At 31.0% G+C, this 27,035-nt stretch overlaps 2 protein-coding genes across 4 annotated transcripts in view; one reads left to right on the forward strand and one right to left on the reverse strand.

Moving 5' to 3' along the window:
- Mcu (mitochondrial calcium uniporter) overlaps positions 1–27,035 on the reverse strand; it is a 52,379-nt gene that overhangs the window by 6,055 nt on the left and 19,289 nt on the right. The window lies entirely within an intron of this gene.
- Jv (javelin) lies at positions 63–26,212 on the forward strand. Of its 2 annotated transcripts, none has more exons than XM_083080957.1 (7): positions 63–218; positions 3,792–3,889; positions 19,384–19,605; positions 20,957–21,263; positions 21,930–22,763; positions 23,258–24,228; positions 24,628–26,212. In XM_083080957.1, exons 2-7 carry the CDS (start codon positions 3,810–3,812, stop codon positions 25,628–25,630), a joined length of 3,417 nt encoding a protein of 1,138 aa, XP_082937083.1. In that variant the 5' UTR covers positions 63–218; positions 3,792–3,809; the 3' UTR covers positions 25,631–26,212. The 2 variants fall into 2 exon arrangements, with proteins under 2 accessions (XP_082937083.1, XP_082937084.1); XM_083080958.1 differs by having other exon boundaries at positions 63–214.

The following is a 27,035-nucleotide window of genomic DNA, read 5'->3' on the forward strand; positions in this document are numbered from 1 at the left end:
CGATGCGGTGGTGAAGTTTTCTGTGCCGTCACAGTCTATCGTAAGATCCTGTTCAATTAATAAGTGACGCGATCGTGGAAGACGACGTAGTTATTTTTTTTTTTTTTTGCGACAGCACTCCGAAGTTTCCTCAAATTTCTCCAAACCTGCGAATTGATTTTGTTTTATTCCCCGGAGATGTACGATTGACGATTGCCAAGGGAATTTCCCGAGGGTAGGTAGGTGGATATTTATGAGATTGAGCACTCGACTTATGGCATTCTCGAAGAACCGTTAGCACTCGAGTAATCGCAAGGTCCCGGATCTTTAGGGATTATAAATTGAAGAGTTAAGAGCAAGATAAAAGTGAAACCATAACATTTATTTTAGATATCATTTCATATTTAAAACGGACTTTATAAAAAAATCATAAATTTATTTCTTTTGCACTAAATCCTTCGATTTAAATATGTTTATTTCGTTTTGTGCTTTATTAAAAGTTATAGTTATTTTTCTAAAATTTAGTTTGCTCGGAATATACGAAATATTTTATTCATAACGGACCAAATGCATACGCGATTGAAATAAAAAGGAAACATATATTTAATGTTAATCTCTGTATAAATATAAATATGTTATGTTTTTAATATTAAAGCTGTTATGTAGAATTAAAGAATGTCACGAATATAAAAATAATAAAAATTTAATTTACTATTTAATTATTTTATTCATCATATATATCTCTTAAATATAAAAAGTTCTTACTATATAATTTATTAATGGTAAAAATATTATATATTAGCAATATATACGCATACAAATAATGAAATATATTTCTAAGATTTCATCTAGATAAGAGATAGATTTCTCTTTCATAATAGATAATTTAAAAATTTGATAGGCAATATGTGTTCCTAAAATTAAAAAAAAATCTTTCATATATATGCGCACAAGCGCTTTCCTATATATATTTTTAAAATTTCCGTTCAACTTTCAACCGAATTATGAAGAAATTTACGCGCCGATGATTGCCTAGAAAGTCTCTGATATGTTGACATGTAAAATATTTTATGAAGTCGGATGAAAAAAAATATTTTTGTGTAATTAATATAGTATAATTAATAAAAGTATTGCGCGAATTAAATTTCATTTTGAGAAGTCCCGTATTATGAGAATTTAAAGCACAGAATTATTAATATTTATTCTTTCATCGTCCGTCGATGAATTCGTCATTCGTATATCATACAATTCGAGGTGATAATAAATTAATCTCGGGGGACGTATGTGTGTGTATGGATCGCAACTATCTAACTGACAATTTGCGTGTAACCGTACTTGACATGCTGCAGTTTCACTTCCTCTTTTGGAAGTTATTGCCGTACTCTACCACAAGAGATATAGTGATTATTGTCTGCGACGCTTGAGATATCTCGATAGTAGTTTCGATAAAGATTTTTAAAAATATGAAATTAAAACCTTCCTTTTTAATTCAATTTTTAATATATTATTTTATATTAATATTATATTTTAATATTATTTTATTAATATTATATTATATTTTATATTAATATATATATTATTTTATATATTAATTTATATATATTTTTTTCTGACATTTGACTTTTCAATTCCCAAGTCTACAAATCTATATCTATCTGTAAATTTAGAGATTTTTATCATGAATTTGCTAGTAATATACAAAATGAACGTAACCAACATAAATTTACAACTCGAAAAAAATGTTAGCCAACATAAATATACAACTCGATTTTTCGTAACGTGAGTGCTTATGGGTTAAGGCATCTTAGGCATGTAAATAATATATAGCTCCAGGATACCTGACGCTGCAGGCAGATGTATGTGATCACTTGGTTGAAAATATCAGACTATATATCGCACATCCATATAGAATATTTCGAGCTTATATCACTTCTAAAAGAAAATCTCTCTGCATTAAATATATTATATTTTCACTAAAGAAATGTTTGATTTATTATATATGATTACTTTTCACATAAGAGAATTAAGAAAAAAAATAAATAGAAACAATATTACTCCAAAAAATTAGATTTAATATTAACTAAGATTTTAAAATTATAAGCTTTACAGGGACGTTAAAAAATCATATTTTAAAAATATCTAATAATTTTAATATCATTTACAGAAATATATTTATTTTGATTTAAAAAAATCTCGATTTTTATAAATCAATGCTAGAGACACTTTTATCCCTATTATTGAAATAATCACCGTTATGAATTATCATCACTACATCTTATAGAGTGCGATGTAACTTTTAACAGAGAAAATAAAATACTTAAATAAATTTTCGTGAAATCTATCAAAAGAAAAATTAAAAAATCTGAAAAAATAGAAAAATCTTTTGCTTTATTAATTTTATTAGGTCTAAACCTGACGGTCAAGACCCTTTCCGGAAAAAGTTAACGTTGGAACATTCTCGGTTCGCAATAAATGTAGCTCGTATTGTCTCGTTAATATACGCTTCCTGGGTCGATTTTATTTACGAGAAAGCTGCACGCTAGTGTCATCTAGTAGTAAGTCTTGGTAGCACGAGAAACTGGTTGAAAAATACATACACGAGAATGATGTAGACAAGAATTACGAGGAGGGACCTTCATCGTAAATGCCTTTCCGCTCGAGCTGTAACACATGTATCAAGCGGGCTTTTCGTTTTATTTTTGCTTGGTATTTTTTCAAATGTTTCCACTTTTCCATGGATATTAAATGTACGGAAATATCTCGAGAATATGCATATATTCCCTCTATTAAATTTCACAGGTTCTGTAAATTTCTCCATAAATATCACAAATTGGATAATCTGCTACGTACTCGTTAAACACCGAGTAAATATGTTGAAAACGAGGTTGACAATATGTCCCTAAACGACACCTTTCACATCATTGTATATACGATATAAATTGCTATTACATAGCCAAACAGTGCGGAAAAAGCATCGGATTTACATTATCGTTCCGATGTCAATTTTGTTTAGACAGACAGTTTTGTATATATCACATCGGCTATTTATGCGTTACGAATGTAAATTGCAGGTTGGCAAACGTCTTCTTTTCTTTCTCTCTATATCTCTCTAGCTCCGTGTGCCAAGAAAGTTAGAGACGTTTCATACAGTATCATAAATTTTTAATGGGCTTTTTTAACATAAATTGATAAGTGAGTCAAAACACCATTAATCATGTAAAGAACTGTAATATACATTTATTTAATAGTAATTATGCCTTTCAATCTTTTATAGCGAAAATTTTTGCTATTAGCAACGCTCTTGTAACGCAATTCTAAGTGTTATAGATGATATTACACTTTACAACTACGAAACTTTATCAAAGTTTATGATTTTAAGGGCGCGAATGTAACGATATACATATATCAAGCCCATTATTTCGTTATAAATTTTCGTGATGATATATATTGATTGATTATTTATTTAAAATAATTTGTCTAACCGTTAATTTGAATGCTAGTTATATATTTTAACTAAAAATTAATAATTGATTGTATATGAATAATAATTAAAGTTATCGTTATAATAATGAAAGATATATATATATATATATATATATATATATATATATATATATATATAATAATGTTATCATATTCTCCTATATTTGATATATCACGTATTTAACATAATTTATCATTTATCAGATTGTTTAAATAAGATACGCACTGTCAAAACTATCACCGCGATTTTCGGAAACATTTGTAAAATATTTAGCAATGTAAAAAAAATATTCGATGTCGCTCAGCTATTAAATGTGAATTTACATCAGGTCTCTTCATGATCGGTCATGGGCGGTGTGCAAAGTGGAACTCATAATCTTGGCGAGGCATTATGGGTACAGGAGCGACAGCGGCAGAAGGGTCATCGGTAAGTAGTAGTTTTTTAAATAATGCATGCAAAATATAATTATATGAAATACACTATTGCGATATAGATACTTAGGATACACGCTGAATAAGTATTAATTTTAATTTTTAAATTGATTCCTTTTTCTATGACGCTAAGCCCAGATTCTTGATAAAACCTCGTATTATATAGTGCAATTAATTATTCACGATGTTCCTGATTTCGCGGAGACTTTGAGTAATGTTAAAGACTGATGAAGAAGCTTTAATGGCTATATCGGAGAATATTCCTCTCTATCCGAGCCAACAATTCACTAATTATTCAAGCGTCGGAAAGTTCTACTAATTATGAGATGATTTCCATAACGAAAGTACGAAATTAAGTCGTGTTTCAATTTGTTTTTTATTCAACGAAATTCCTCTCACAATCGCGTTAATTATGGTTGCCCTTGCATTCTTTGCGACTGTTTTTTAAAATAGCGAGAGATGATTTTCTTCGGGCTATTCTCCGCAAAGTGATCGCAAAGACCGAACTAAAATAACTGTAACGGGGACAAGGCTGACACGAATAATTTAAAAGTTGAGAGAGAATTTTTTTCATGTGTGCCCCGAGCTCTTCACTTTGAGGATTTAGAAATGCGTTAGTTTCCGTAGCGTCCCGAGGCGATACGGTCACGATTAGTAATAGTTAATAGTTAATTACTGCCGTGTATATTGCTACGGTCAGGCAACGCTTATTAACACGGTTGTGGTCTAATTACTTGACTTCAAACTAGGTGTCCATTTCTATATAAAGAGAGATTCCAGAGTATGCTACAAATCTCTATTTTAATTCGAGAATCAACGAAATAAAATCTTATACATGTACGAGTCGCAATTTAGTTACAAACGATATATGCCAATCATGTTGTGTATGCTAAATTCTGTTTCACTATATTGTAAAATCCTCTTCCAAATGCAATCTAAAATATTATATTATTATTGATTCGTAATTTTTTATCAATTTCATCAATATGTACAATATCTTTTTGTTGCGAAAATTATTAATAATAATTTCGCAAATATGTTTTGGTTATTTAGCCAGAATATTATATGTATTTAGCCAGAATATTATATAAATTTGAATACAATTTCTCTCTCTCTCAAACTTTAATGACAAAATCTATTTCGGAGTTCAAATCGCGGATTATATTCCAAATAACATCGATTGTACTGCTAGATTATAGTATTCACATTGCACTAAATTATATTCCCAATTGAGGACTAAAATATATGCATGTAACTTACAGCATGTACATATATAGCGTAACGATAGTTATAATATTGAATAATAGTCCCACCTATGTATTAGTAATAGTATTCATAGAATATATTTCCAGATAAATAAAAATTATAATATATTAAGATATTATTAGCGTAAGCGATCTAAATCTCTACTGGGACATTGAACGTATGCAATATTTGCCATGATTAATTTTGAAACGAAGTCTCTTGACTCTTTCACAATAGTGATTGGATTGCAAGCTCAAAAGACTATGGTTAACGATATCGGATAATTAATTGACAAAATCGATTCGAATTAAATAATCCTCATGATACCGGAGTATCGTTAATTAGCGCGAAAACCGCGCAGTGCTATTGCGTTATAGCGTGATCGTAGTAGCGGAACACCGGATATCCGTCTTTTGCGCATCCGAATACCACTCTCTCTCTCTCTCTCTCTCTCTCTCTCTCTCCCTGTTTCTCTCTATTTTTCTCCTACTCTATCCCTTTCTTTCCTTTTCTCTCACTCGTAATACATATGCACACGTGTGTACCGTACGGAACAAAGGGCTTTGACAAACCGCGTGTGTCTCTTGCACATTGAAAATCATTCGCATTGCGGAGTGTTGGCAGTGCAAAGTGCCGTAGCGACTTGGATCGCGACTTGCGTCGCAATGTATGTTGTCAAGATTGTGTATTGCCAAGTGACGATGGAGTTCGTCGAGCAGGACATCGGGAGATCGAGGTAAATTATAATCGATTGAAATCCTGAAAACGATTATGATAACAACGATATGTTTTGATTTTAATTTAGAATTGAAATTTTCAAAATGTTTAGTTTACTCATTTAATCTTATATATTTTAATATTAGTTATTTATCAAGAAAGATATGATAAATAATGTATCGAGAAATACAATAAATCTTAGAGAATAAAGTTGTAGGAAAATAAAAAATAAAAATATTTAAATTAATATTCTAATATTCTTATATGACCTTTTTTTGACGAATTTCTCAATTTTTTATTAATACATTATTATATTTTTACCGTTAATTAATTTTACTAAATGACATACCTTAATGGGATTAATGTAAATTATTATAAAAAATGCATGAAACAATTTTATGGAACTGTGAATTACATTCTGCACGTGTATATTGGATTTATGAATTTTGCATTCATTGAATCATTTGTGATTTAACTTAGCGCATTAAATACATTACAATTAGAAATTATCTGAACTTTATCATCATTTAACTACTCGTAATATTCGAAAAAGTTATCAAAAATATTCACATGAATATCTTTTCTCTAATTTATATGCAAAATTTGCGCATTTTTCTGGATTATTCAAGTCAGTGTTTGAAAAGGAAACGTTAATTTCATAAGTATTAAGTAAAGTCTATTGACGAAACGAGCTTACGTCGTGACATTTATCGTTGTCTCGAAATATCCCTGGATTATTCAAGATACGACATCGTTCAATTTTTACAGGAGACCTCGTTAAATTCTGCTCAGACATATGTCTATCTGTTTAACGCGACGTGATCAGATTAACGTGGCGATGTACCAACGTATACACAATTTTGTGACCATCAGAAAAACATGCTTCCGTAATCGTACCGTGTCACACAAGCCCTACGGCGGTGCTTTTTGAGCATATTGTTTCTTTAAAACGAGATCCACCTTTTGCGACGAGATCCACTTTCCTAATTCAGAGCAAGTAATTCGTCGCATGAAAAGTCAGGGACTTTTATGGACATACTATGAGAGATGAGAAGAACTCAGCAGTCGTAACGAGGGAATCGAGACCTCATTAAAAACGTTATCAGCATATATAGGATTTCCCCTGTGAGAACAGGAGCATACTCTCTATTGTATAACTTCCTGTCGCTTCGTGGCCTCGTTTCCTGACCTTTCCGAATCGACGGGGAAAAATCATGCAACTTACCGGAATAATCGGACCTACTTTCCGTCTTGTTTAACAAATAACTACATAGATAGTAGATGCTGCTGAATCATGAGATTTAAATATAAACTCATTGTAGTTTACTCATTGAAATCGTTCTAATGAGATGCTGACGCGAGCATTTATCAATACGGACACTTTGTATAATGGAGTTCCGAGTGTTATGTGTACCTTCGACTTAGACACAATTTGCAATTGGTCTCGTGAAGATTTTCACTTATGTAATAATAAGTTTATTACACAGGCAATGTTTTTTATTAGCGATGAATGCAATGTTACGTAAAGGAAGCAGCCATCCTTGAAGTACGGTAGCATTAAAATCGATAGCCAGATTAAGTAAGAGCGATTCCTCGATTAAATATGATTTCCTGATCCATCAAGACCTGGTTTTGAAAATTGCTTGCTATATTCATAAATTACTAAAAAATATATATATATATATATATATATATATATATATATTTCTTTTAATATAGAAAACGAAGCAAATATAGATATTGAAAATGTATAAATATTGAGTATTAAATTAGTCTAAAATTTTTTTTTATTCTTATAGCTAAATAAAAATATTTTTTTGAAAAAAGGGAATGATTAATTTTTTTAAAATTATCAAGAAAATAAATAAATAAATAAATAAATATATATATATATATATATATAAATAAATATATATATATATATATATATATATATATATATATATATATATATATATATAAGATACAATATATAAGATATATAAAATCACATCTTATATCACACTTATTTTATAAATTTGTAAAATTTCTAGCTTCTTCTCGTGTCAATCACTTATAACTGAAAGGTTGGTATTTTATAATTTCAATATTAATATATTCAATATTTTAATTATAGGAAACTCATATAAGAATAAATCGAATAAAAATAAATTGAATATAAAAATAAATCGAAAAATCCATCAAAAAATTGAAAAAAATACAATATGTGATTATATATAACAAAAATAATAAATCTTAATATTATTTTAGAAACATATTATTATCTTACTTATATAAAAAGTGAATCACAAATTTCGTAAGTGTCAATGACCTAAGATTAAATTACATACGTATCACCTCGCTTTCACACTGAGTTTCTGGAAGCATAAGCATCAATTTCTCCGGAGTACTCTCGTGATAAAGTGCGGATCGCCGACCACGCGGAATTCCTAACAATGTTTCAGATAATCAAGCTTAATTGATTCCATCATGCGTACTATCGATTAATTCATAATTGGTTCCCGAGATGTTTTATGAAAATTCCGTGAATCAGTCGACGGTGAAACGATGAGAACCGGAAGAATAATGAAAAATAATGAAGATCAATAAAAATTACTTCATGCGTGAAAGTTTTACCTTCGGACATGATTGTTATTGTGTTTTTAATTACATCTTACATTGATTGTTAACCGCGATATTCAAAATACAAGGGGAAAAATATTCATAAAACAAAATAATTATCAGTAATAATACCGTTCGAAATGTATTGTAAACTGATATTTATTACTGACAAGAACATTTGATAAGAATACACACATATATTTTGATTACTGATAAAAACATATCTACAACACCTCTTTGAGAAGATATATATATATAAGTTATTTTGTACGTGTGTGTACATATATTAAATTATTTTATTTTCAATATTTTTTCTTATGCTTTGAATATCGTGATTAACAATCAGTATAGTTAAGAGTATATACATATACTTATACTCTCTTTATCTTTCTGTTTCTCTAAAAAAAGTAATTATTTTCATATCTCTGTTAGTAATATTCTTTTAATTTTATAACATATTTTATTCAATATAAATATATGTTATAAATTATTATTGTATACAATAGAGCAAATGCGAATAAAATTGCTATTTTTATATAATTCAAATATAAAATTTAGCACTCAATAAATCAAATAATTTTTTATATAATATTTCAAGATATTCTATAATATTAACATATAAGTTTAAAAATGTAGAAATGATTATATTTCGTATTTTTTGCAATTTTTAAAACGCAGTATATAAGTAACTGTGACAAGATGAGTCAAAAATCAAAGACAGGTGAAGTTGAGAGGATCGTATATCCTACGTTCAATTGTATACATGTTTTGTTTCACATGGGGTGAAGTGGTTTCCTCGACAACCTTCTGATTCATCGATTTAAAACTGATGTGAGTAGAGGGGACGGAGTGGCGACGCGGTTGTTTGCGCTCTTTTTCGACGTGATACCCCAGTTGCATATCGGTTGCATGCAACGGCAAATCGGGGTGTCGTTCGATCACTATTTCTATTGTGAACGCGTATCCTGTGTGAAACACGGTAGATTTTTTACTGAATATATTCTCATGCCGGAAAGAGCATTCAGAAAATTTTGTGCATTAGATCAGGTATTTGACAAAAGCAAAAACGATTTTCTCAATTTGTACAGCCCACTGCATCACTTTTCTGTATATACTGTTCTAAAATTATTCTAGAGAATAAAGAATATTTGAATAAATTATTTTTATGGAAAAGTTGGAATTCGTAAAGTTTCATACTAAAATTTGTATTGTATTTTTACTTTTAATATTAATATTTGTTGAGAACAGTATGAACTATAAAAATTTAATTAGTTAATTAAAAATTTTTAGGATTTATGTTTCACAATCGGAATAACATCGCATATATCATTTAAATTTCCTAGAAATGTTATTTTTTAATTTAAACATATAGCAAAATTTTGTTGAGTTTTCATTCTATTCTTCTCATACTCCATTTTTTATTATATTGTATTCTCTTTATCTTGTTTTCAAAAATATATCGATCAATTTAATACGCACAATGCTGTTAAATCTCTACAAACAATATTTTAGTTTCATGGATCATTCATTAAAAGAAACGTAAAAAAATGAGCATTGCATTAAGCCGTCAGAGAAAGCGTGCAATACGTTGAAACATGGCGCAAATACGTACATCATTAAAGTTACATACTATGAGCTCTTTTACCTTAACCGTTATAGCTGTTTTGTGCTCGAAAGTATGATAAAATCTTCACAAAAATGCTGCGCCTCGTAGATCTGTATCTTCTGTTCATGAATATAAATAATATTCTTTTTTGCCCAAATACATATGTATATATTGTTCTCACTTACCAAACTTAATCAATTATTTATTTTCAAGAAAATGATGTTACCCTAGTTCTATAAAAAAATTAATAAATATTAAGCAGCTGATAATAGCAGCTATCAAAATCGACAAAATGTAGAGAGGAACTTTAAGCGATCTCCAATATTTTTAAATTCGCTATACTTCATGGAATCTTTCGGCGAATAATATCAAATTTTATCAAATATTTCGTATATATAAATTATTATATAAGAAAATATTAGAAATTACTTCTTTCATATCATTAATTTTAAGGATCACATCGGTTAGAACCATGTCAATTTTCCCGAAATTTCATTCATAATTCTAATAGAATTTCAGTAAAAATTAAACTTTCTGTATGTTTGATACTCAAATGTTCTCTTTGCAAGAAGAAATAATCGATCTCCTTCAAACCATTCTCAAAGTTAATGAAACTTTACGGAAATGCGATTCTTCAATTTGATGAAACTTTGATTGAAAGTTCATGTAATTTTAACAGTACGAACTGCAACACACCATTTTCCGTTTCTAACTTCATATAACGGAAGGATTTTTAATCTATCTAAAATTAAAGGAAATACATTTGGAGATGAGCTTTAGAAAGTTCGTGTGAACCAAAGTAGAATAAATAAAGTAAGATAATTATAATAATGAGATATAAATTAAAAAAAAAAACATTTAATTTAAGAAAAATTATGCAACGCATAAATTTATGACTGAAGATAATAATAATGATCTTATATCGCAAAGTAGAAATTTCACTTATTAAAAAACTTGTGATATAAATATATATGAAATTTATGTATTTAATATTAGAAACATATACATATTAAATATTAATTTTACATGAATTCTTGGACAACTGTTTCTTAAAATTCTGAATTATTCAGATTTTAATAATCAATGTTAATGCAGTTTTAAAAAATTGATTATCCAAAAGAATTTTAAAGCTTTTCACAAATTGATTTATAATTGTAATATTATTGTTTCGAATTAATTAATGAAATAATTGCTGAGCATGTTATTTACTTTCATATTGTGGAATGTATTCGTTGTAATGATCATTTTAACGCGCGTGATAGTTTCTCGTGAAGGATTAAGTGTCAGAAAAAAATCTGTGGAGAAATGCGTAGAATGTAACGTGAGTTTGAGTGAATCAGAAAGGAAGCTGAGAAGTCCTGCTAACCAAGGAAAGTACCCCAACGTGTAAATGGCAGCTAGGCCAAGTGCCATGGTCACTTTCTTCTCCGTAATTTTACACGACGCGCTTGTCGACTCGAAACACGAAACGGAATCATGTGTTTGCAACAATGCACTCGTTTCTCTTTCATGTTTACTACCCATCTCTCACGAATCAAATCGCTATAGAAAGTGAATCGCACATCGATAATGAACGTGACCTGTGTTATTTTTAGACACACATGTCATATATTTCTATTTCTATATAAAAGTATATTAAGAAATTGTGTGTATGTGTGTGTGAGATTCTGATTAATAATATAACTGATAATTATATAAATTATATGAAACGATTAATGAAATTTTAATTGTAATTTTGTTTAATGCTTGAACACAAAAAAATATGAATTTTAGAAACAATAGATTCTATTTTCGAAAAAAGATCTGCTCTATTATAATATGTTTTGTGGAAATGGGGAACACATTTTATTATAAGTACATTTAAAGCTCTTTGCCGTGCTCCTTGTTAATTATCTTAGTTGACTGCGTCTTACTTTGACGATGTTCTCTCCTCGAGTGTGCTAATGATAATTTTGGCAGATCAAAAGCCTGTTTTAATCATGAGAGGAACAATGATATAAAAATTATTAAACTTCTGCAGATATTTCACAATATGTACTTTAGTCGACACTGGAAATGCAATAAATAAATCATTTTCAATAATAAGTTAAAATCATTTTACAATAGAGAATGAAATATAAGAATGGAATAGAATAAAAATTTAGAAAATTTTAATTTTACTTGAAATGGCAATAAAAATCCTTCGAGAGAACATTTACAAAAATAATATGTTGTTCTAGGATCATAAAATGTATGTAGATCTCAAAAAGGGAATGGGGGGAAATTTTCTTAATTAAATTTTTAAATCTTACTATCCTTATATATATAGGATAGAAATAAAATAATAATTTCTCTCTTTCTTTCTTTATTCATAATTACAAATCGTGTAATTAAAATTTTGCAATAGGATTATTACATAAACTTTATTTAAAAAATATAAAATATAAAGTTTTAGAAACTCACATAGTATTACGAATTAATCCCAGATTGTCGAGATATGGTCAATTAACTTTTAATTTATATTAATTCGTCGAGCGAAGTAAGATTTGTTGATGAAAAATCTTTTTCAATCTCTTGCGTAAAACTTCTCAATCTTTCGTATGTAAACATCATATTCTGCTTGACATATTATGACCTTGATACAATGTCGTGAGTTTAAGTCTAGAATGGCAAATCTATACGCAGTAAAGATGCTTTCGCGGAAGAAAGGTAGTAACCTCGTAGATAACCTCGTGAATAACAAAAGGAGATGCCTCCAAAGGATACTTTGAGAGGATCCTTTGACACACTTTCGATATATATATATATATATATATATATATATATATATATATATATATATACGATGTGCTCGAGATAAAGTACCTTCTTATCACTTAGAATTTTGAACTTATTTTCAAAGATTACTTAACACTTTGAGATTTGAAAATTTATTTCGATAGATTAAAGTGAATCATTGAAGATTGGATTATTTCAACAAATTAAAATGGAGGAGATAAAGTTGTCTTAGTAAGATTTGCATTTCACTGCGAGCAACCGTAATGGGCTTGAATGGAGGTCTTATTTCTTCCGTATTCAGACATTTAGATCTAATTTCTAGATTTGAATGTCACGATAGTATTTGAATTGAAATATATAGTAGTTAAATTGAAATGTAGACTGAGACTTTTATTAAAACAACGACCTATAGTCCAGGTTTCTGTTGAAGGTAAATTAATAGTGTAATATATCATATTCGACAAAAATGCAGAAGCATAAGTGTTATAGAAAGTAATTGATTTTGTTTTTATAATAAATGCATAACTGAATTATTATGTTTTATACAACACACGCACATATATAAATATTGTAAAATTTCTGCTTGTTTAATCTATGCGCGTATTGCTTAATAATTTAATTAATGTTCGTATGCATCGCGTATTTATAATGAAATCTTTGTCAAATGCGATACATGGTCATTGGCATTTATATAATCCTTATTTCCACATAATTTATTTAGTCTTTTAAAACATAACCTTCGATGGTGATTATATCATCTCGATGTGTCATCTATTATCCTGGCAATATTAATAATTTTCAAATTTCCGTAGCATATGATATAATATAATATTTTTTTTAATTAGCAATTTATTAATATGCTATGAAGAAACATATTATGGTAATATATTATTATTATAACAATTATTTTTCGATTTAAATTAATAGTAAGTAAATATTATAAAGAAGATTTAAAAACCGTCAAATCGTATCATATTATTTTAAAAATAATAATAAATTTAAGAAATTGAAATAAAAAATACATTATGAATTAAATGGAAATTTATATTACAAGAGATGTGATTCAATAGTTTCTATTCTACAAAGATTTCTCTCGCTGAAAGATATAACAAACTTCTAAAAATCATATAGCTTCAGCTCGTATGCAATATCTCGAAGACAGATTTATTTTTTACTTCTAAAGTTATAGCTTATCTCCGCGTGACTACTTTTTTAACACACTACTTTTTCAACAGTTGTATTTTTGAAGACTATAGTGACGTCATTGTCTGACTAAAGTACATCCTACTCCCACTATATAGCAGGCACACCGGCGGGAACAGGTGCACGATGGCGATCGGTCTGCAGGTACAACAATACTTCACGCCAGTCGGTGCGCAAACGAGAAAGTGAAGAGCCGGTACCCGCGACTGATAGAGCATCTCGCGCGAGATTAGCAATCGTTCCCGTCTTTTGACTCGGTCCAGCGAGGGCCGAAACCTAACGTCCGGTGGGGTTCCGGGCGATCGTGAGTGTATCAGATAATTCTTTACGTTAAAAGAATTCTTCCTTTATCGACAAAATCGAAGCTGACCCTAATCGAACATCGATTCGTTCAAGAGTTTCTGAATCTCTCGTCGACTCATTACGTGAGAGGAACAATAAGACTCGTTATCGACAGATCAGTGATAGCTAGCGTTTCGACTTCATCCTCATTACATCAGTTGTTTAAGGGTCATTTGGAAAAACCGTGAGTGTTATCTGGATTAATTTATCTAATGTCACACATCGCGTGCGCTGATCAAGCGTCTTTCATGGCAAATGTGTCAAGACCTTTATGCAAAGTACTTGGAAAAAAAATGATGATGTAGTGATCTGCTTATTTTTATTGCATTTTACAATGGAACTAATTTTTAATTAATTTTTAACAACATTAGAATTTTTTTAATAATATAACACCTTGTGTCTTATAAAAGATTCTGTTCGAATAAATTCTGCGTGCGCATTATCTGAAAGTGAAGATCCTACATGTTATATTTTGTCGTGGGTCACCTTACTTAATCTTGATCCTCATTTTAAGTATAGTATCATTAGTCATGGTGGTGGGCTTTGTTCATGAGATTTAGGTTATATGAAATTGCATAATCATTATTTCTTTGTCAATAAACATTAAAGGCACGAGTCGTTGAGGATCAAGGTAACGTTTCTTATTTAGTTAAGGATAAAAAAGATTTATACGGTGACTCACTCAAGCTATTCTGTCCATAAACACATTGACAACTCAACAGATTTATTTCTTCTCCGGTGTAATAAGTTATACGATTGTTCTTATTGCTTTTCGGACAGTTCACAATTTTGCCTTGCTGATGCTGAATAATCGGGAAACGAGAGAACATTTATTTTGACGCGAATTTTTCCAGTTGATATAATTATGAAAAAAAAGATAAAATATTAAATAAATAATATAAAATAAATAATAATTTTATTTTTGTTAAAACTTACATGAAAAACTATCGTTACAAATAATATTTAAGAAACTTTTATATATATTTTTTAAAAAACTTCATACATATACTTATATTCCTGTTTTAAATTTAAAGAAAATTAGTATTAAAAATGTTTTAGATCATTTATAATAATTATACTTGTAGAGTAATTGTAAAATAACATTTTTAATACTATTTTTTTTTAAATTTACTAAGAGTAATCAAATTAAAAAAAATCGCAAAGTCAGAAAAATATTGCATTTATCACCTTCGTATCATAAATTATTTCATTTAATCATGCAAATTGAAATAAACTCTTTGAAATGCGAGATTACATCTTTATATAAATGTCGCGAGCATTTGCACTTCAACTCATGAAGTCTTACAGAGACAACTTTGTCGTTGGTCGGATGTCAACCATCGACTGACTGTTCACGCTGCGGAACTTCTTCCGGTTCAGTCACGTAGGATATTCCCGTCGCGTTTCGCTACGTGCAAAAGTCTCTAACTTTTCTTTATACCGTGCAGCCTGAATGCAAGTGTAGGTAGCGGTCTATTGACCGGAAATCGCGATGATTTTAATTCTATCACTGTTTGCACACAGGATAAATGCTCGATGTGTAATGCTTATGAAAGCGCATATCAAAGTGTTTTCGAGCTTTCTTGTAATGTATATCGAGATACACATAATATATTCTAGAACTTTGACAAAGCGGCTGTCTTTCGCAGCAGTGGAGAAATTTTTCCGTCTTTGATATTCTACATCAAAGAAAAATTTAACTCACTTCCACGAAATGGAAGTCCTCTCCTTTGACATTTTATGCCAAACCGTTTATTTTACCTAAGAAAATATGAGATACTTCTTTTCTATATCAAACACTTCTTTTTATGATTTTAGAGAAAAAAATAATATAGCTGTGAAAGGAAAGGAAACTGTCCTTTTTCTTATTGTAGGTTTCTTTTTTCTTATTGTAGATTGATAATATAATATTTTTTTGCGTATGATTTAATAATTCATGAATATTCAATCACTATTGCTCGACAATATGATTGCTCTGTCCGAACGTTCTCGTCTTCATTTCTACAAAAAACTCAAGTCGATGCGATATAAGAATAATTGCATATTAATTGCTTAACGAATTAAAATCGAGAATCTTTAGTTTTCGCGAACGTGACATATACACAGCGCAGTTTCTAAGTATCAACGAGTTTATTAAATATCAATCAGTTTATAAGTAATTAAGGTGATGTGTGTGATAAACTTTCGTTAATCGTTTAATAACTCTGTCCCTAAAATTGTTGATTATTTTTGGTTTAAGAAACATGAAGTAAAATTACTTTTATATTGATCGATTAGATTAAAGTTTCAATTACAAATCATAAACATTATAAAATCCACAAAAAGTTCTGAATAATTTCCGATAATTAATATGATAATAAAAATTTTACATTAAAAAATTTGATTCTTAAATTTTTGTTATTAATATTCTTGATTCTAATTAATTATATCTATAAAATTTATAATAAAAAAATTGTTACATTTCCAAACATATTTTTTTTCCTTTTATAAAATACATCTTCGTGTATCATAAAAAGAAAAATAACAAGAAAAAAGTAGGCACCTGAGAATAATCTTCTTGCATGTATATGCATTGAAGACGACGTGCAAAGTTACCCGAGATAACTCGTGATAATCTTACGTAACCAGCTGCCATGCTCAGGCGAACACAATGAGACGACGATACGCAGTTTGCATTCGGACCTCAAGGATTCACGTTAAAACGAGCAATCAGCCAAAAGGACATGTTCCTTTTCACTATATTCAAGTAGAAGGTTCGGTACTTCAAGTAGAAAAAGCACATGATATATAATAACTGGCTATCGAAATATTCATTAAGATTTTTAAAATTTATTAAATATTTATATATATTAAAAATTTATATATATTGACACACACATATATTTATACCTGTATTTATTCTGATTTTGTATGATAAAATTATCACTCTATTCTCTCTTTCTACGTTTGCTGGCATAAGCTCTTTGAACATCAATTAAATGGCACTTCAGCACATATACAGAAGATCAAAGTGAGGAGATAATTGCATGTCAATTGCATTCCTGATTTTGGCATCTATAGCCGAGATACGTGTGCAAATGGTTTATAGGTATTCGCTATTGATTGAAACGATATATACGATTGATACGATATAGCCATTTTTTATGAATATTTCAAGCTGATAGTTTTAAACAAACAAATTAAACGTAATGGGATTCTTCTCTTTTCGTATCAAATAACTAATCAATCGAAATGTGAAACAATATCAAAATTTTTGATTTTTTTCTTCATAAACCTCGATCACGTGTGATTAGAAAATAAGAAATACAACATTAATCACGAACACTAGCACAGTTTTTGCTTTACCTTCGCATGCAAATGACATTTGCGATGAAATTCACGAACTAGGAACTTTAAATGGGAGCAAGGCGAACAATTTAATTTCGTGACTGAAATAATAAAAGCACTAACACTGAAGGACATAAACTTTCAAATTTTTATTTTATCTAATAAAGATCTCTAACACAGAAAAATATATTTGCGTAGAATTAATATTATCATGTGTATAAAAAATAAGTGTTTTTTTCTCTTTTTAAAATAAATTAAAAAATTTTGAAATAAGTATAAGAAATTATGTATATGTAATTTAAGAAATTTATTTTACAATTTCAATTCAAATTTATATTAGGAAAATATAAACCAGATATTGATTTGTCAATCTCTTTAATAATGACTAAAAGCCCGAACACAATATTATTTTTAAATATCCGGTATCAATAATTTTATTGAATGAATACATAAATAGGAGTTTAATATAGCTATTACATTTTATAATTGCAAGATACTTAATTAATGATTCATTACGAATACATCCACGTGTGCGTTAGGATGCGGTAAATCATAATGAACATCATGCGAAGAAAATAACGGGAGTTGAGTTGAGTATGACTTGAGCTGGCCTATTCTGTGCGATAAGAATAATTTTTTATATTTTTTTAATAGGGATGAAAAAAATAAAGCCACTGATAAGTTTTATTTTAAGAAGATGCTTAAGTAGCTTTGCACGTAACATTCCTCTCTGTACAAGACGAAAAGAAATTCGCTATTCGCAAAGGAATTTGAGAGATGTATTATATATTTTTTCCTCGTGTCTAAGTACACAGATATTTTTCGCGTTTTCTTCACTGATTTACATTCAAATAACTTATTGATACGATATTGGCATCATAACTTACCTTATGATAAAAGAATGATGAATATGCATCGATACTCATCTACACATTAATGAGTATTGCTATTCATCCAAGCCACTCAAAGTAATCAACAAGATATTGAAGCTATGTCATTTTATGCTTTTACATCGATATAGGACAAACTGTCAAATATAGTGATTGCATTGCTGTTTCATAAGCATTCGTGATTTTATTATAATTAATTATTTAAAAAGCATTATAAATATTTGCATATTTACGTTTATACGTTTTAGTAATACATACAATTTTGACGAGTTTGCAATTGATCTTTTATAAAGAAAATTTTATTTATGTAGCGTAAAATTATAGTCCTATGCAGCATTTTAATAAATCTTTACTATTAAATATACATTCATTTCATAATTAGGTTCCGAAAAATTCCGTTTAAACACAATATGAAGCATTTAATTAATTGAAATAAACTAAAGAGGAATTCCTAAAATTCTATTATTTATTTACGATGAGATTTAAAAATTAATTCTTCATAAATTATCTTGATTTTTAAAACTTTTAAATTAAGTTGTACAACTTTTAAATTATGTTTTCATAATGGTTTTACTGAGAGAGATAAAAGTATAATTTCTCTCAAATTCGCCCTCGCGGATCTGTAATTGAGAGAAAGAACGAGTACTTATACAAGCCTGTAAAATATGCTTATTACATGCGTACATTGTACCCGGAAAACCTGTGCCAGTATAAAAAACTGTCACAGCGTATGATTTTAATATAATTGCGTTTCCTATGATTTAGACTCGTTACCGCACAATTGCGCGATTTTAATTGCAGAGAGGGCAGTCGCTACGATTCCCACTCGGCACAGTCGACGCAGGAGCGCAGCAAGTTATTGAAGCGCACGAGGAGCCTTGCAGTCATATCAGAGGATGATTCTCGACAAAATCGAGAAGCGACGCAGCACTTTCGACTAGGCCAATCGAGTTTCGACCTGCCCAGGAAATATCAATTGATACCGAGAGCTAAGCTGATTGATCGGAATTCTCTCAAGGACAGGTGAGCCACTATTAAAAAAAGACTCGATCGTAGGTCGCGCGCTTTTAACTTCGCTTACTTTTTAATTAACAGACTACAATTTTTACACGAGGGAAATAAGAACATAATGAAAGTTCTTTTCAGACTATTTCTACTTGCACAATGTAGTGTGTAAATTGTTGAGCTAGAACGCGTACATTAATTAATTAATTTGAAGATTGTTCCTTTTTGGAGTATTTGAGAACTCCATTTAATTTTAATCAAATAAAGGATTACATTTAATTGAATAAATAGAAATCTTTCTTATTGTTAATCGAAGATTACAAAAATTTTCTTCATTTTATATCGTCGTGCATCTTATATTCACAGAAAATGCAAGTTTGCACAAGAAATGTAGTTCAATAAGTTTACCAACGATAATCTCATCGAGATTAATAAATAATAAATTGCTGAACATTAGCAATAACTTATAGTGTTTTTCTAAGTGATATCTTGATCATAAATATGCATTAAACCCTTGCGGCGATTACCAGAGTATTGCAATTCGCAACTCGAAACTCAATCGATCGATAAGTGATATATTGTTCAATCAAACATTCCAACGATTTAAAGTTCTTTTCAAAGTGATATAAAAACTTTAGAAACTTTTAGAAACTTTGCTGAAATATGATTTTAAGCTATTAAATTAAAATCGAAATCAAATCAAATAGTGGGGCTCACGATCGGTGAGCAAATTTTTTTGTTTCCATCATTTATTTACGATCCATTGAAAGCAATTTAATTCGTTGCATAGTCATCATTGACAGACAAAAACAGCATTATTTCACATTGATCTTTTGCAACTCATATGCACGTCAAAGCAAAACTTATAAGACAATAATTAATTGAGGTAGAAATATTGATAAAATATTTGTATTTATTTTATAGTAACGAAACATGCTTTTATTAAAATTAATCTAGTCTTTATCATTTGCTGACAACAAATGTAATACAGTTTATTAATTATTTTTTTCAAATAAATTTGAATGAAAAAATTCCACAAATAAATTTCAAATAAATTTATATAGAATCTGTGTAATAAAAGAAAAAAAATGTAAAAGATGGTAACATAAATTATAATATTGTAATGCATTTTCTATATCTTTTCATTCCGCTTAATATCCTTTCCTTTAATAATTTTTTATCAGCCAATGCCATTATGCAACAAATTCAATGAATCCAAATGTTATTAGGCCATTAGATTTCCAAATCTGCTTTCCTCGAATCTTTTTTGCTCTATTCATATTTTTACAAGAGTCTTCAAGCTTTATAAATACGAATTTTATTTCATAGGGATAATCGGTTTAGAGATTTTGTATTTTGCTTGTTTCAGACTTTCCAAGAGTCAGCAGCATCTTTCAGATTCTTATGAGAGATTCAACGAGGCAAAACCGTATCATTCGCGATCGACATGCGGCCTTCACTCAATTCCGCCAAGTCTTGAGTCTCTTCCAGATCCGTTACCTTACGTTCGAGGAAATCGTGCCAATCCTGATCGGCTAAATATTCTCGATTGGCCGGATCCTCCGAGACGATACTGCAGCGTGCAGAATTTGGATACCGTAAGCGGATTGATCGATATCGTCGAAGACACCTGGCCCATTGAAGGCAATCGGAGTATCGACTGCATATATACCCAGGTAAAATATTTTTCTCTTCGATAAAATATATATTAAAATATCAAATATATTAATTTATTTCGCACTTAATAATGAAGAATATATATGATGATATATATAACATATTAGAGGCTCCTAAAGCAAATTTTCATATAATTATTATTTTGATTAGAGATTCACTTGATACAATGACGTATTGCCTTTGAGAATAGGCGTGCCGGGATTTCTCGATGTAGGAACAAGATTAAGAAGTTTGTTGGCAACTTTAATTAAAACGACAGATTATTATACAGGTCGAGTTTCCTATCATCGTTATCATTAGCTGTAGTTTAATTAAATTTCAACCAGTCATCATGTATATCAAACAGTTCTGTTCTGCAAATTAAACAATTTTTATTTTTCCGCGAATTTCGTAAAATTGAAATAATAATCGAATTATTATTAAAAAATTTATTGTATTTTGTTTAATAATAAAAATAGTTTTTATTTGAAAAGATGGTTAATTAAATTAGAAATTGATTATTTTATTAATTATTTTCAAAATATGTCCATAATTGCATTTATCATAAAAATATTTTTCATACAAAAGTACATTTAGAAAATTTGTCGTCCTAGGAAAGATGGACTATACCACTTTCTATAGAAGAGAAATGAAAAGGATGTAGTTAGATATGTTTTTCTATTTAGGTGAAGCGCAAACGTAAAGAGCATAGGAGTTTAGACAGCATACTCTTCGAGGATGACGCGGAATTGGAATACTTCGACGTATTGAATTTACTGCCTCTCTCTAACATACGACGGTTAGGATACGACGAGGCTGACTTGTCGAAAGACGATAATTTTACGCGAAAGACGGAGCAGGTGCACGGTTCGCGGGATTTAAGAGTACTCGAATACATCGAGCCGAGCAGCGCGAGCGAGGTTTCGCCGACGAGGAGCAGCAACGCTACGGACGAGGAGAAATGTAAAGAGCACACAGTAAAAGAGGATAATCCCACTTCAGCAGATAGTTCTGAGAAGAAGGTCCGCAATCTCAATTTGTCCAAAGGAACTAACTTGAGCCGACGAGACTCAGTGAAACGAGAGCGTCGGAAATCTGATAAAAGCCTCGAAAAGGACTCGCAGATTAGCTCGGGGAACAAGTTCGCGGATGAACGCGTTCTTTTCTCTTCGTCCAACATCACTGATCAGAATTATAGGAAAGCCGATGTCGAAAATCTCGTGACTTTCTGCGAGGAGGATCGCAAGGTCGAGGAAATAGAAGATTACAAGTCGATCTGGATCTCGGATAACGAGGACCATCACGAGATGTCGAGAAGACCACAGATACTCAAGGTCGTTGATAATGACGTCACCAAGAAACGGCATCGACGTTCTGTCGTGGAGATTGATGCCATCGTCGAGGACGTGCCAAAGGATAAAATATCGCAGACGAAGGAGGGAAACGAGCATATCGATGTCTTCGTGATTAAATCGAATAACGTGAACAAGGAGGATGAAGTACATGGAAAAAACACGAAGGTTAGTATGAGACAAAGCATTCGTACTGATGAGAGAGAGAGAAATTATTTTTTGTTTAATAAGTTCGTTACGTTATTAAAACTTTTTAAAAATTCTGAACTGTAAAAATAAAATGTTGAAGAAAGAAATAATCTCAAAAAGTACGAATACATTTTTTGAAACGTTTCAAAGGCAAAAGCTACTTAAAAAGAGTGCGAGAGAAAGATTCTGAATTCCTTGCACGCACGTTGCACGTGCACATTGGAATTTTGAGTACAGCTTCCACGACTTCGTGCTTCTGCAACTTTAACTTCTATATTTTCGTAAGAATTTTCAATTCGATTAAATTCAAGCTCGATTTCTGTTAATTAATTTTTATATAATGTTGCATTTTATTTTTATGATTTTATCTCCTCTCATATATTTTTCATAGAAATTAATTATTAATTAAAGTTGATATCTCAGAAATGGAGCAGAAGCGCTTTAATGCTAAAATTGGCAAATTAATTTTATAGGATGCTGCTATGATACCGGAAAATGTGGCGACGGTGGAGGACGCGAGAAATTTCTTCGAGCGGAAAAACACGGAGAAGGAGACGACGCGAAATAAGCAAAACGAGGGCAGATTCGAGAGGATCATGAAGGAGACATCTAATATTCTCGGCAAGGCATGCAGCGTTGTAAAGGGTAGTTTGGGTTTCGAAGCGAGATCGGAGAGCTCCGATCTCGGTCTCGGTTCCGAATCCGGTAGTGACTCTCGCAGACGATCGATGGATGACGGCGCTGAAGACGATCGGCTGTCCAGAAATGTTGATAGTTTAACCACGCCGAAAAGTGATGACGGTAAAAAGTCTCATACTAATCTCACCAGATCCAGGAGCTGCGTGGATTCGATAGAATGCCAGGACGGTCAAGAGTTCGATCACGTCCGCTATAAGATCGTCAAGTCGCATATGTTCAGCAAGAACATGTTCAGTACCGCTCGGGGCGACGTCACATACGAAGGACTAATGCAGTACCTGCACGAATACTCGTTCCAGGAATTGCTGATGGATAATAACGTCGTCATCATCGAGCCGGTTCGCGCCGAGCCAGTGGAACGAAAATCGTCACCACTGACCAGAATGGAACCCACGTGCAAAATTGCTGGCGCGATTCAGAAAAAGATGGAGAATTACGAAAGAAACGGTGATCAGTCCGAAAGTGGTGATACCGGCAAAAGCTCTAGGCAATCATCCATCAGAAAGCACTTCTTTTACCATCCTATACGAGTGAATCGCGAACTGATTGATGAGGAGTTACCGAATCCGGATACAGTAAAAAATGTGAGACGTATGTTCGAAAACACTCTTGAAAAAAAGAAGAATGCATCCGACGCCGAGTTCTCCAGGGACTGCAAGAATAGGAGGAGCGTTAGCATGAAGGATTTAACTAGCATCGACAGTCGATATGATGAAATGTCTGACAAGGCACGCGAAGAGTCCAGGTAGTGTAATAATTGAATGGCATCGGCAATGAAACTTTTATTATTTACGATGCAGATACAAGTGTCTTGATAAGCGTACTTTAATGCAAATTATTTTGATTAAAACGAATTGAATTTAAGCATCACTCGAAGTGAATATTCTTGGCTATAATTCAGCCCGAGATAATATTTAATGGAATTACAAATTGTAACAAAGTTTATATTGGAACGTTTATTCGATTCAATTATTCGCGACTAAATCACGTTACTGGAGTTCTATTAAAGTTTGATTAAGTAGAATAAGTAAGCTATTTACTTTGAAACTCTGATGTAAACCAAATTTTAAAAATTTCTTTACACATTCTTCGATTACTTGTAAGTAGTTATAGCATAATTTCAATGTACTATGTTCAAATCCAGATGTTCCAGCAGAGCGAAAGATCTCACGAGGCTTTTCGAAACCAAGTCCGTGTCATCGACTGCCTCTGTCGTTAAGGAAGAACCCGGAAGTCCACGAAGCGAATCAAAGACACGTATTCTCGCGCAAAGTTTCGAAGCTCGAAGCGGGAATTCGTCGCCAAGTGGTTCAAACTGTTCTAAAAATAAAGTCGGCCGTTATCATCATCATCAAAACTGGGATACCGGCAGTGTGAGTTCCGGCGTATCTAGCGATTATCCCGATACAGATCCCGGAAGCGGCGCTCATTGCACATCATCTGATGATGACGATGTCAATTGTAACGATGATGTCGCGGACGCGAGTGGTCCGGGACACTACGTGTCACAAGATGTACTGAAGAAAATCCGTGAATATGGCACTTCGGTAACTTACTATGGCGGGAAAGTTGTGAACATGCATAATGGACCGTTGATATCGCCATTAATCGGCAATGGCTTCAAGCGGGTCGACAAATCAAACGATTATGTCAAGTTCAAGTTGGTGAAGAGTAATTCATGCGATAGTAGATTGGAGCTGACCGGCAGACTTGTCGAGGGACAATCGTTGCGCCGCAATTGCGATAGAGGTGCTAATCTCAGGCAATGCACCATCGCGGAGACACCTAGCATCGAGATCACGACGATCGATAGCAGGCAAGAAAATGAGGAGCAAAGAGACGAGGGTATCGAGCAAGTCGAACAAACGAAGAGAGAACCGCCGGTGGTGATCGGTCTGGAGCCGAAGAAAGACGATTCCAAGGAGACGAGGAGGATCTTTAAAGCTGACTTTAAACTGGGCGATCTAGATGACTTGAGATCCAATTATCCGAGTAAATTTATGCCGAGCGCGTTAACGAGATGGGAGGCGAACACGAGCTGGAGAGTCGGCAATGACTTCGGTAAAATGGAGTTTGAAGAATTTGAGGTGCTCGAAGATAGTCTCAATGGGATTGACGAACAGGATCAATGCGCGCAAGCGTCCTGAATGACAGTTTATTGTATAATATATTTATTTCTTTGATGCACACATGACTGCGAAGATAAACGAGGATTGTTAAAGGAGATAACGTGATTATTATTCTTAATGAAATCAAGTAAAATTTCTTTAATAAAATAAAATTTCAAATAAAATTTCTAATTAAAAATTGGCGTTAATAAGCATAATCATCTTTTGCAAGAATAATATATAATTCATAGAAAATAATTTCCAATCGTATAGAATAAACATTGTTGAGAAAAGTTAAAACAAAGTTGAACATTGTTGATAAAAGTACCTAATTTTGTAAGATATGTTAAAATATGTAAAATGTTTCTGGCAGTAAATAATAAAAATGCCGCGAAAGAACATTGACAAGATAATTTATCATCCAAGTTGATCAATTTATTATTGCAGATGGAGTTCATACGAGTCATATTTTATAGCAATATATGTAGGGAAAGTTAAAGTTATATTACGCGTATAGAAGTTTCAATGTAATAATATATGTCGTATATAGTATACAAAGCGTAGATAAAGGATCAACGTTGGAGTGTGTTAAATGTGTAATAAATAATGTATGTAATACAAGTGCAATTTTTTATTTCTTATGTATTATCTACTGTCTGTCTTCGTGAATTCCAAAAAATTATGTAACTATTAAATTTTGTGTTTTTTACAAATATTAATGAAATTAAATTTTTCAATATTTTATCTTGTCGCACAGTAAAGGCAAGGTTGTATAAAAAAAAATATAATTATCCAAACGTTTTATCTCCAATCTATATTCGAACTATCACGCATAGCTTGGAATAGAATGAATGACAGAGTCACGAAAACTGGCTCAAATACATGGTCCATATTAAATGTCCTCAATTAAATGACGTATTGAAAGCGTAAATTATGCGACATTATTTTCGGCTTTATATATTCTCGGAGTAGTGATGTTGATTTTATCGACTTTTTTTAAGAGTCAACAATCGTCATAAATTTCAAAGGAAGTCTTGGCAAGTAAAATCCACCGTGAGGTCTAAAATGTTTTAAGATGGATTCATATCTCCGCATCAATTAATTTTGCAAATAAAAAACTAATAATATGTATATATTGTAAAACAATATTTTATCATTAATATTAACAAAATAAAAATAATAATGATAAGAATAACAAAAAATTTCCAAAAACTCAAATATAATCTAATATTTTAATATGCACATAAACGAATATCTTGTAATAATTTAAAAGCGACATTTAAGCCGTCTAATTTGTTCACTATAATTATCGATCTATTCTGAAATAGATAATACAATCGTAAATGCAAGAATAGTCACAAAGCTTTCAGTGTGAATTAAGCCTTACTACAGGCTAACTACTAAATTACTACAGACCAGACAATCCTATAAAACGTATACTGCG

The sequence above is a fragment of the Camponotus vicinus genome, unplaced genomic scaffold, assembly GCF_025532165.1.
Source record: "Camponotus vicinus isolate PSW18456_S1 unplaced genomic scaffold, iyCamVici1.0 SCAF_10, whole genome shotgun sequence".
NCBI lineage: Eukaryota > Metazoa > Arthropoda > Insecta > Hymenoptera > Formicidae > Camponotus > Camponotus vicinus.

Excerpts from the sequence above, each read along its gene's own strand:
- Jv (XM_083080957.1), top strand. The coding sequence starts at position 3,810 with ATGGGCGGTGTGCAAAGTGGAACTCATAATCTTGGCGAGGCATTATGG. Across the intron at positions 3,890-19,383 it reads CAGCGGCAGAAGGGTCATCG|AGAGGGCAGTCGCTACGATT; the intron begins GTAAGTAGTAGT and ends TTTTAATTGCAG. Across the intron at positions 22,764-23,257 it reads TACATGGAAAAAACACGAAG|GATGCTGCTATGATACCGGA; the intron begins GTTAGTATGAGA and ends TTAATTTTATAG.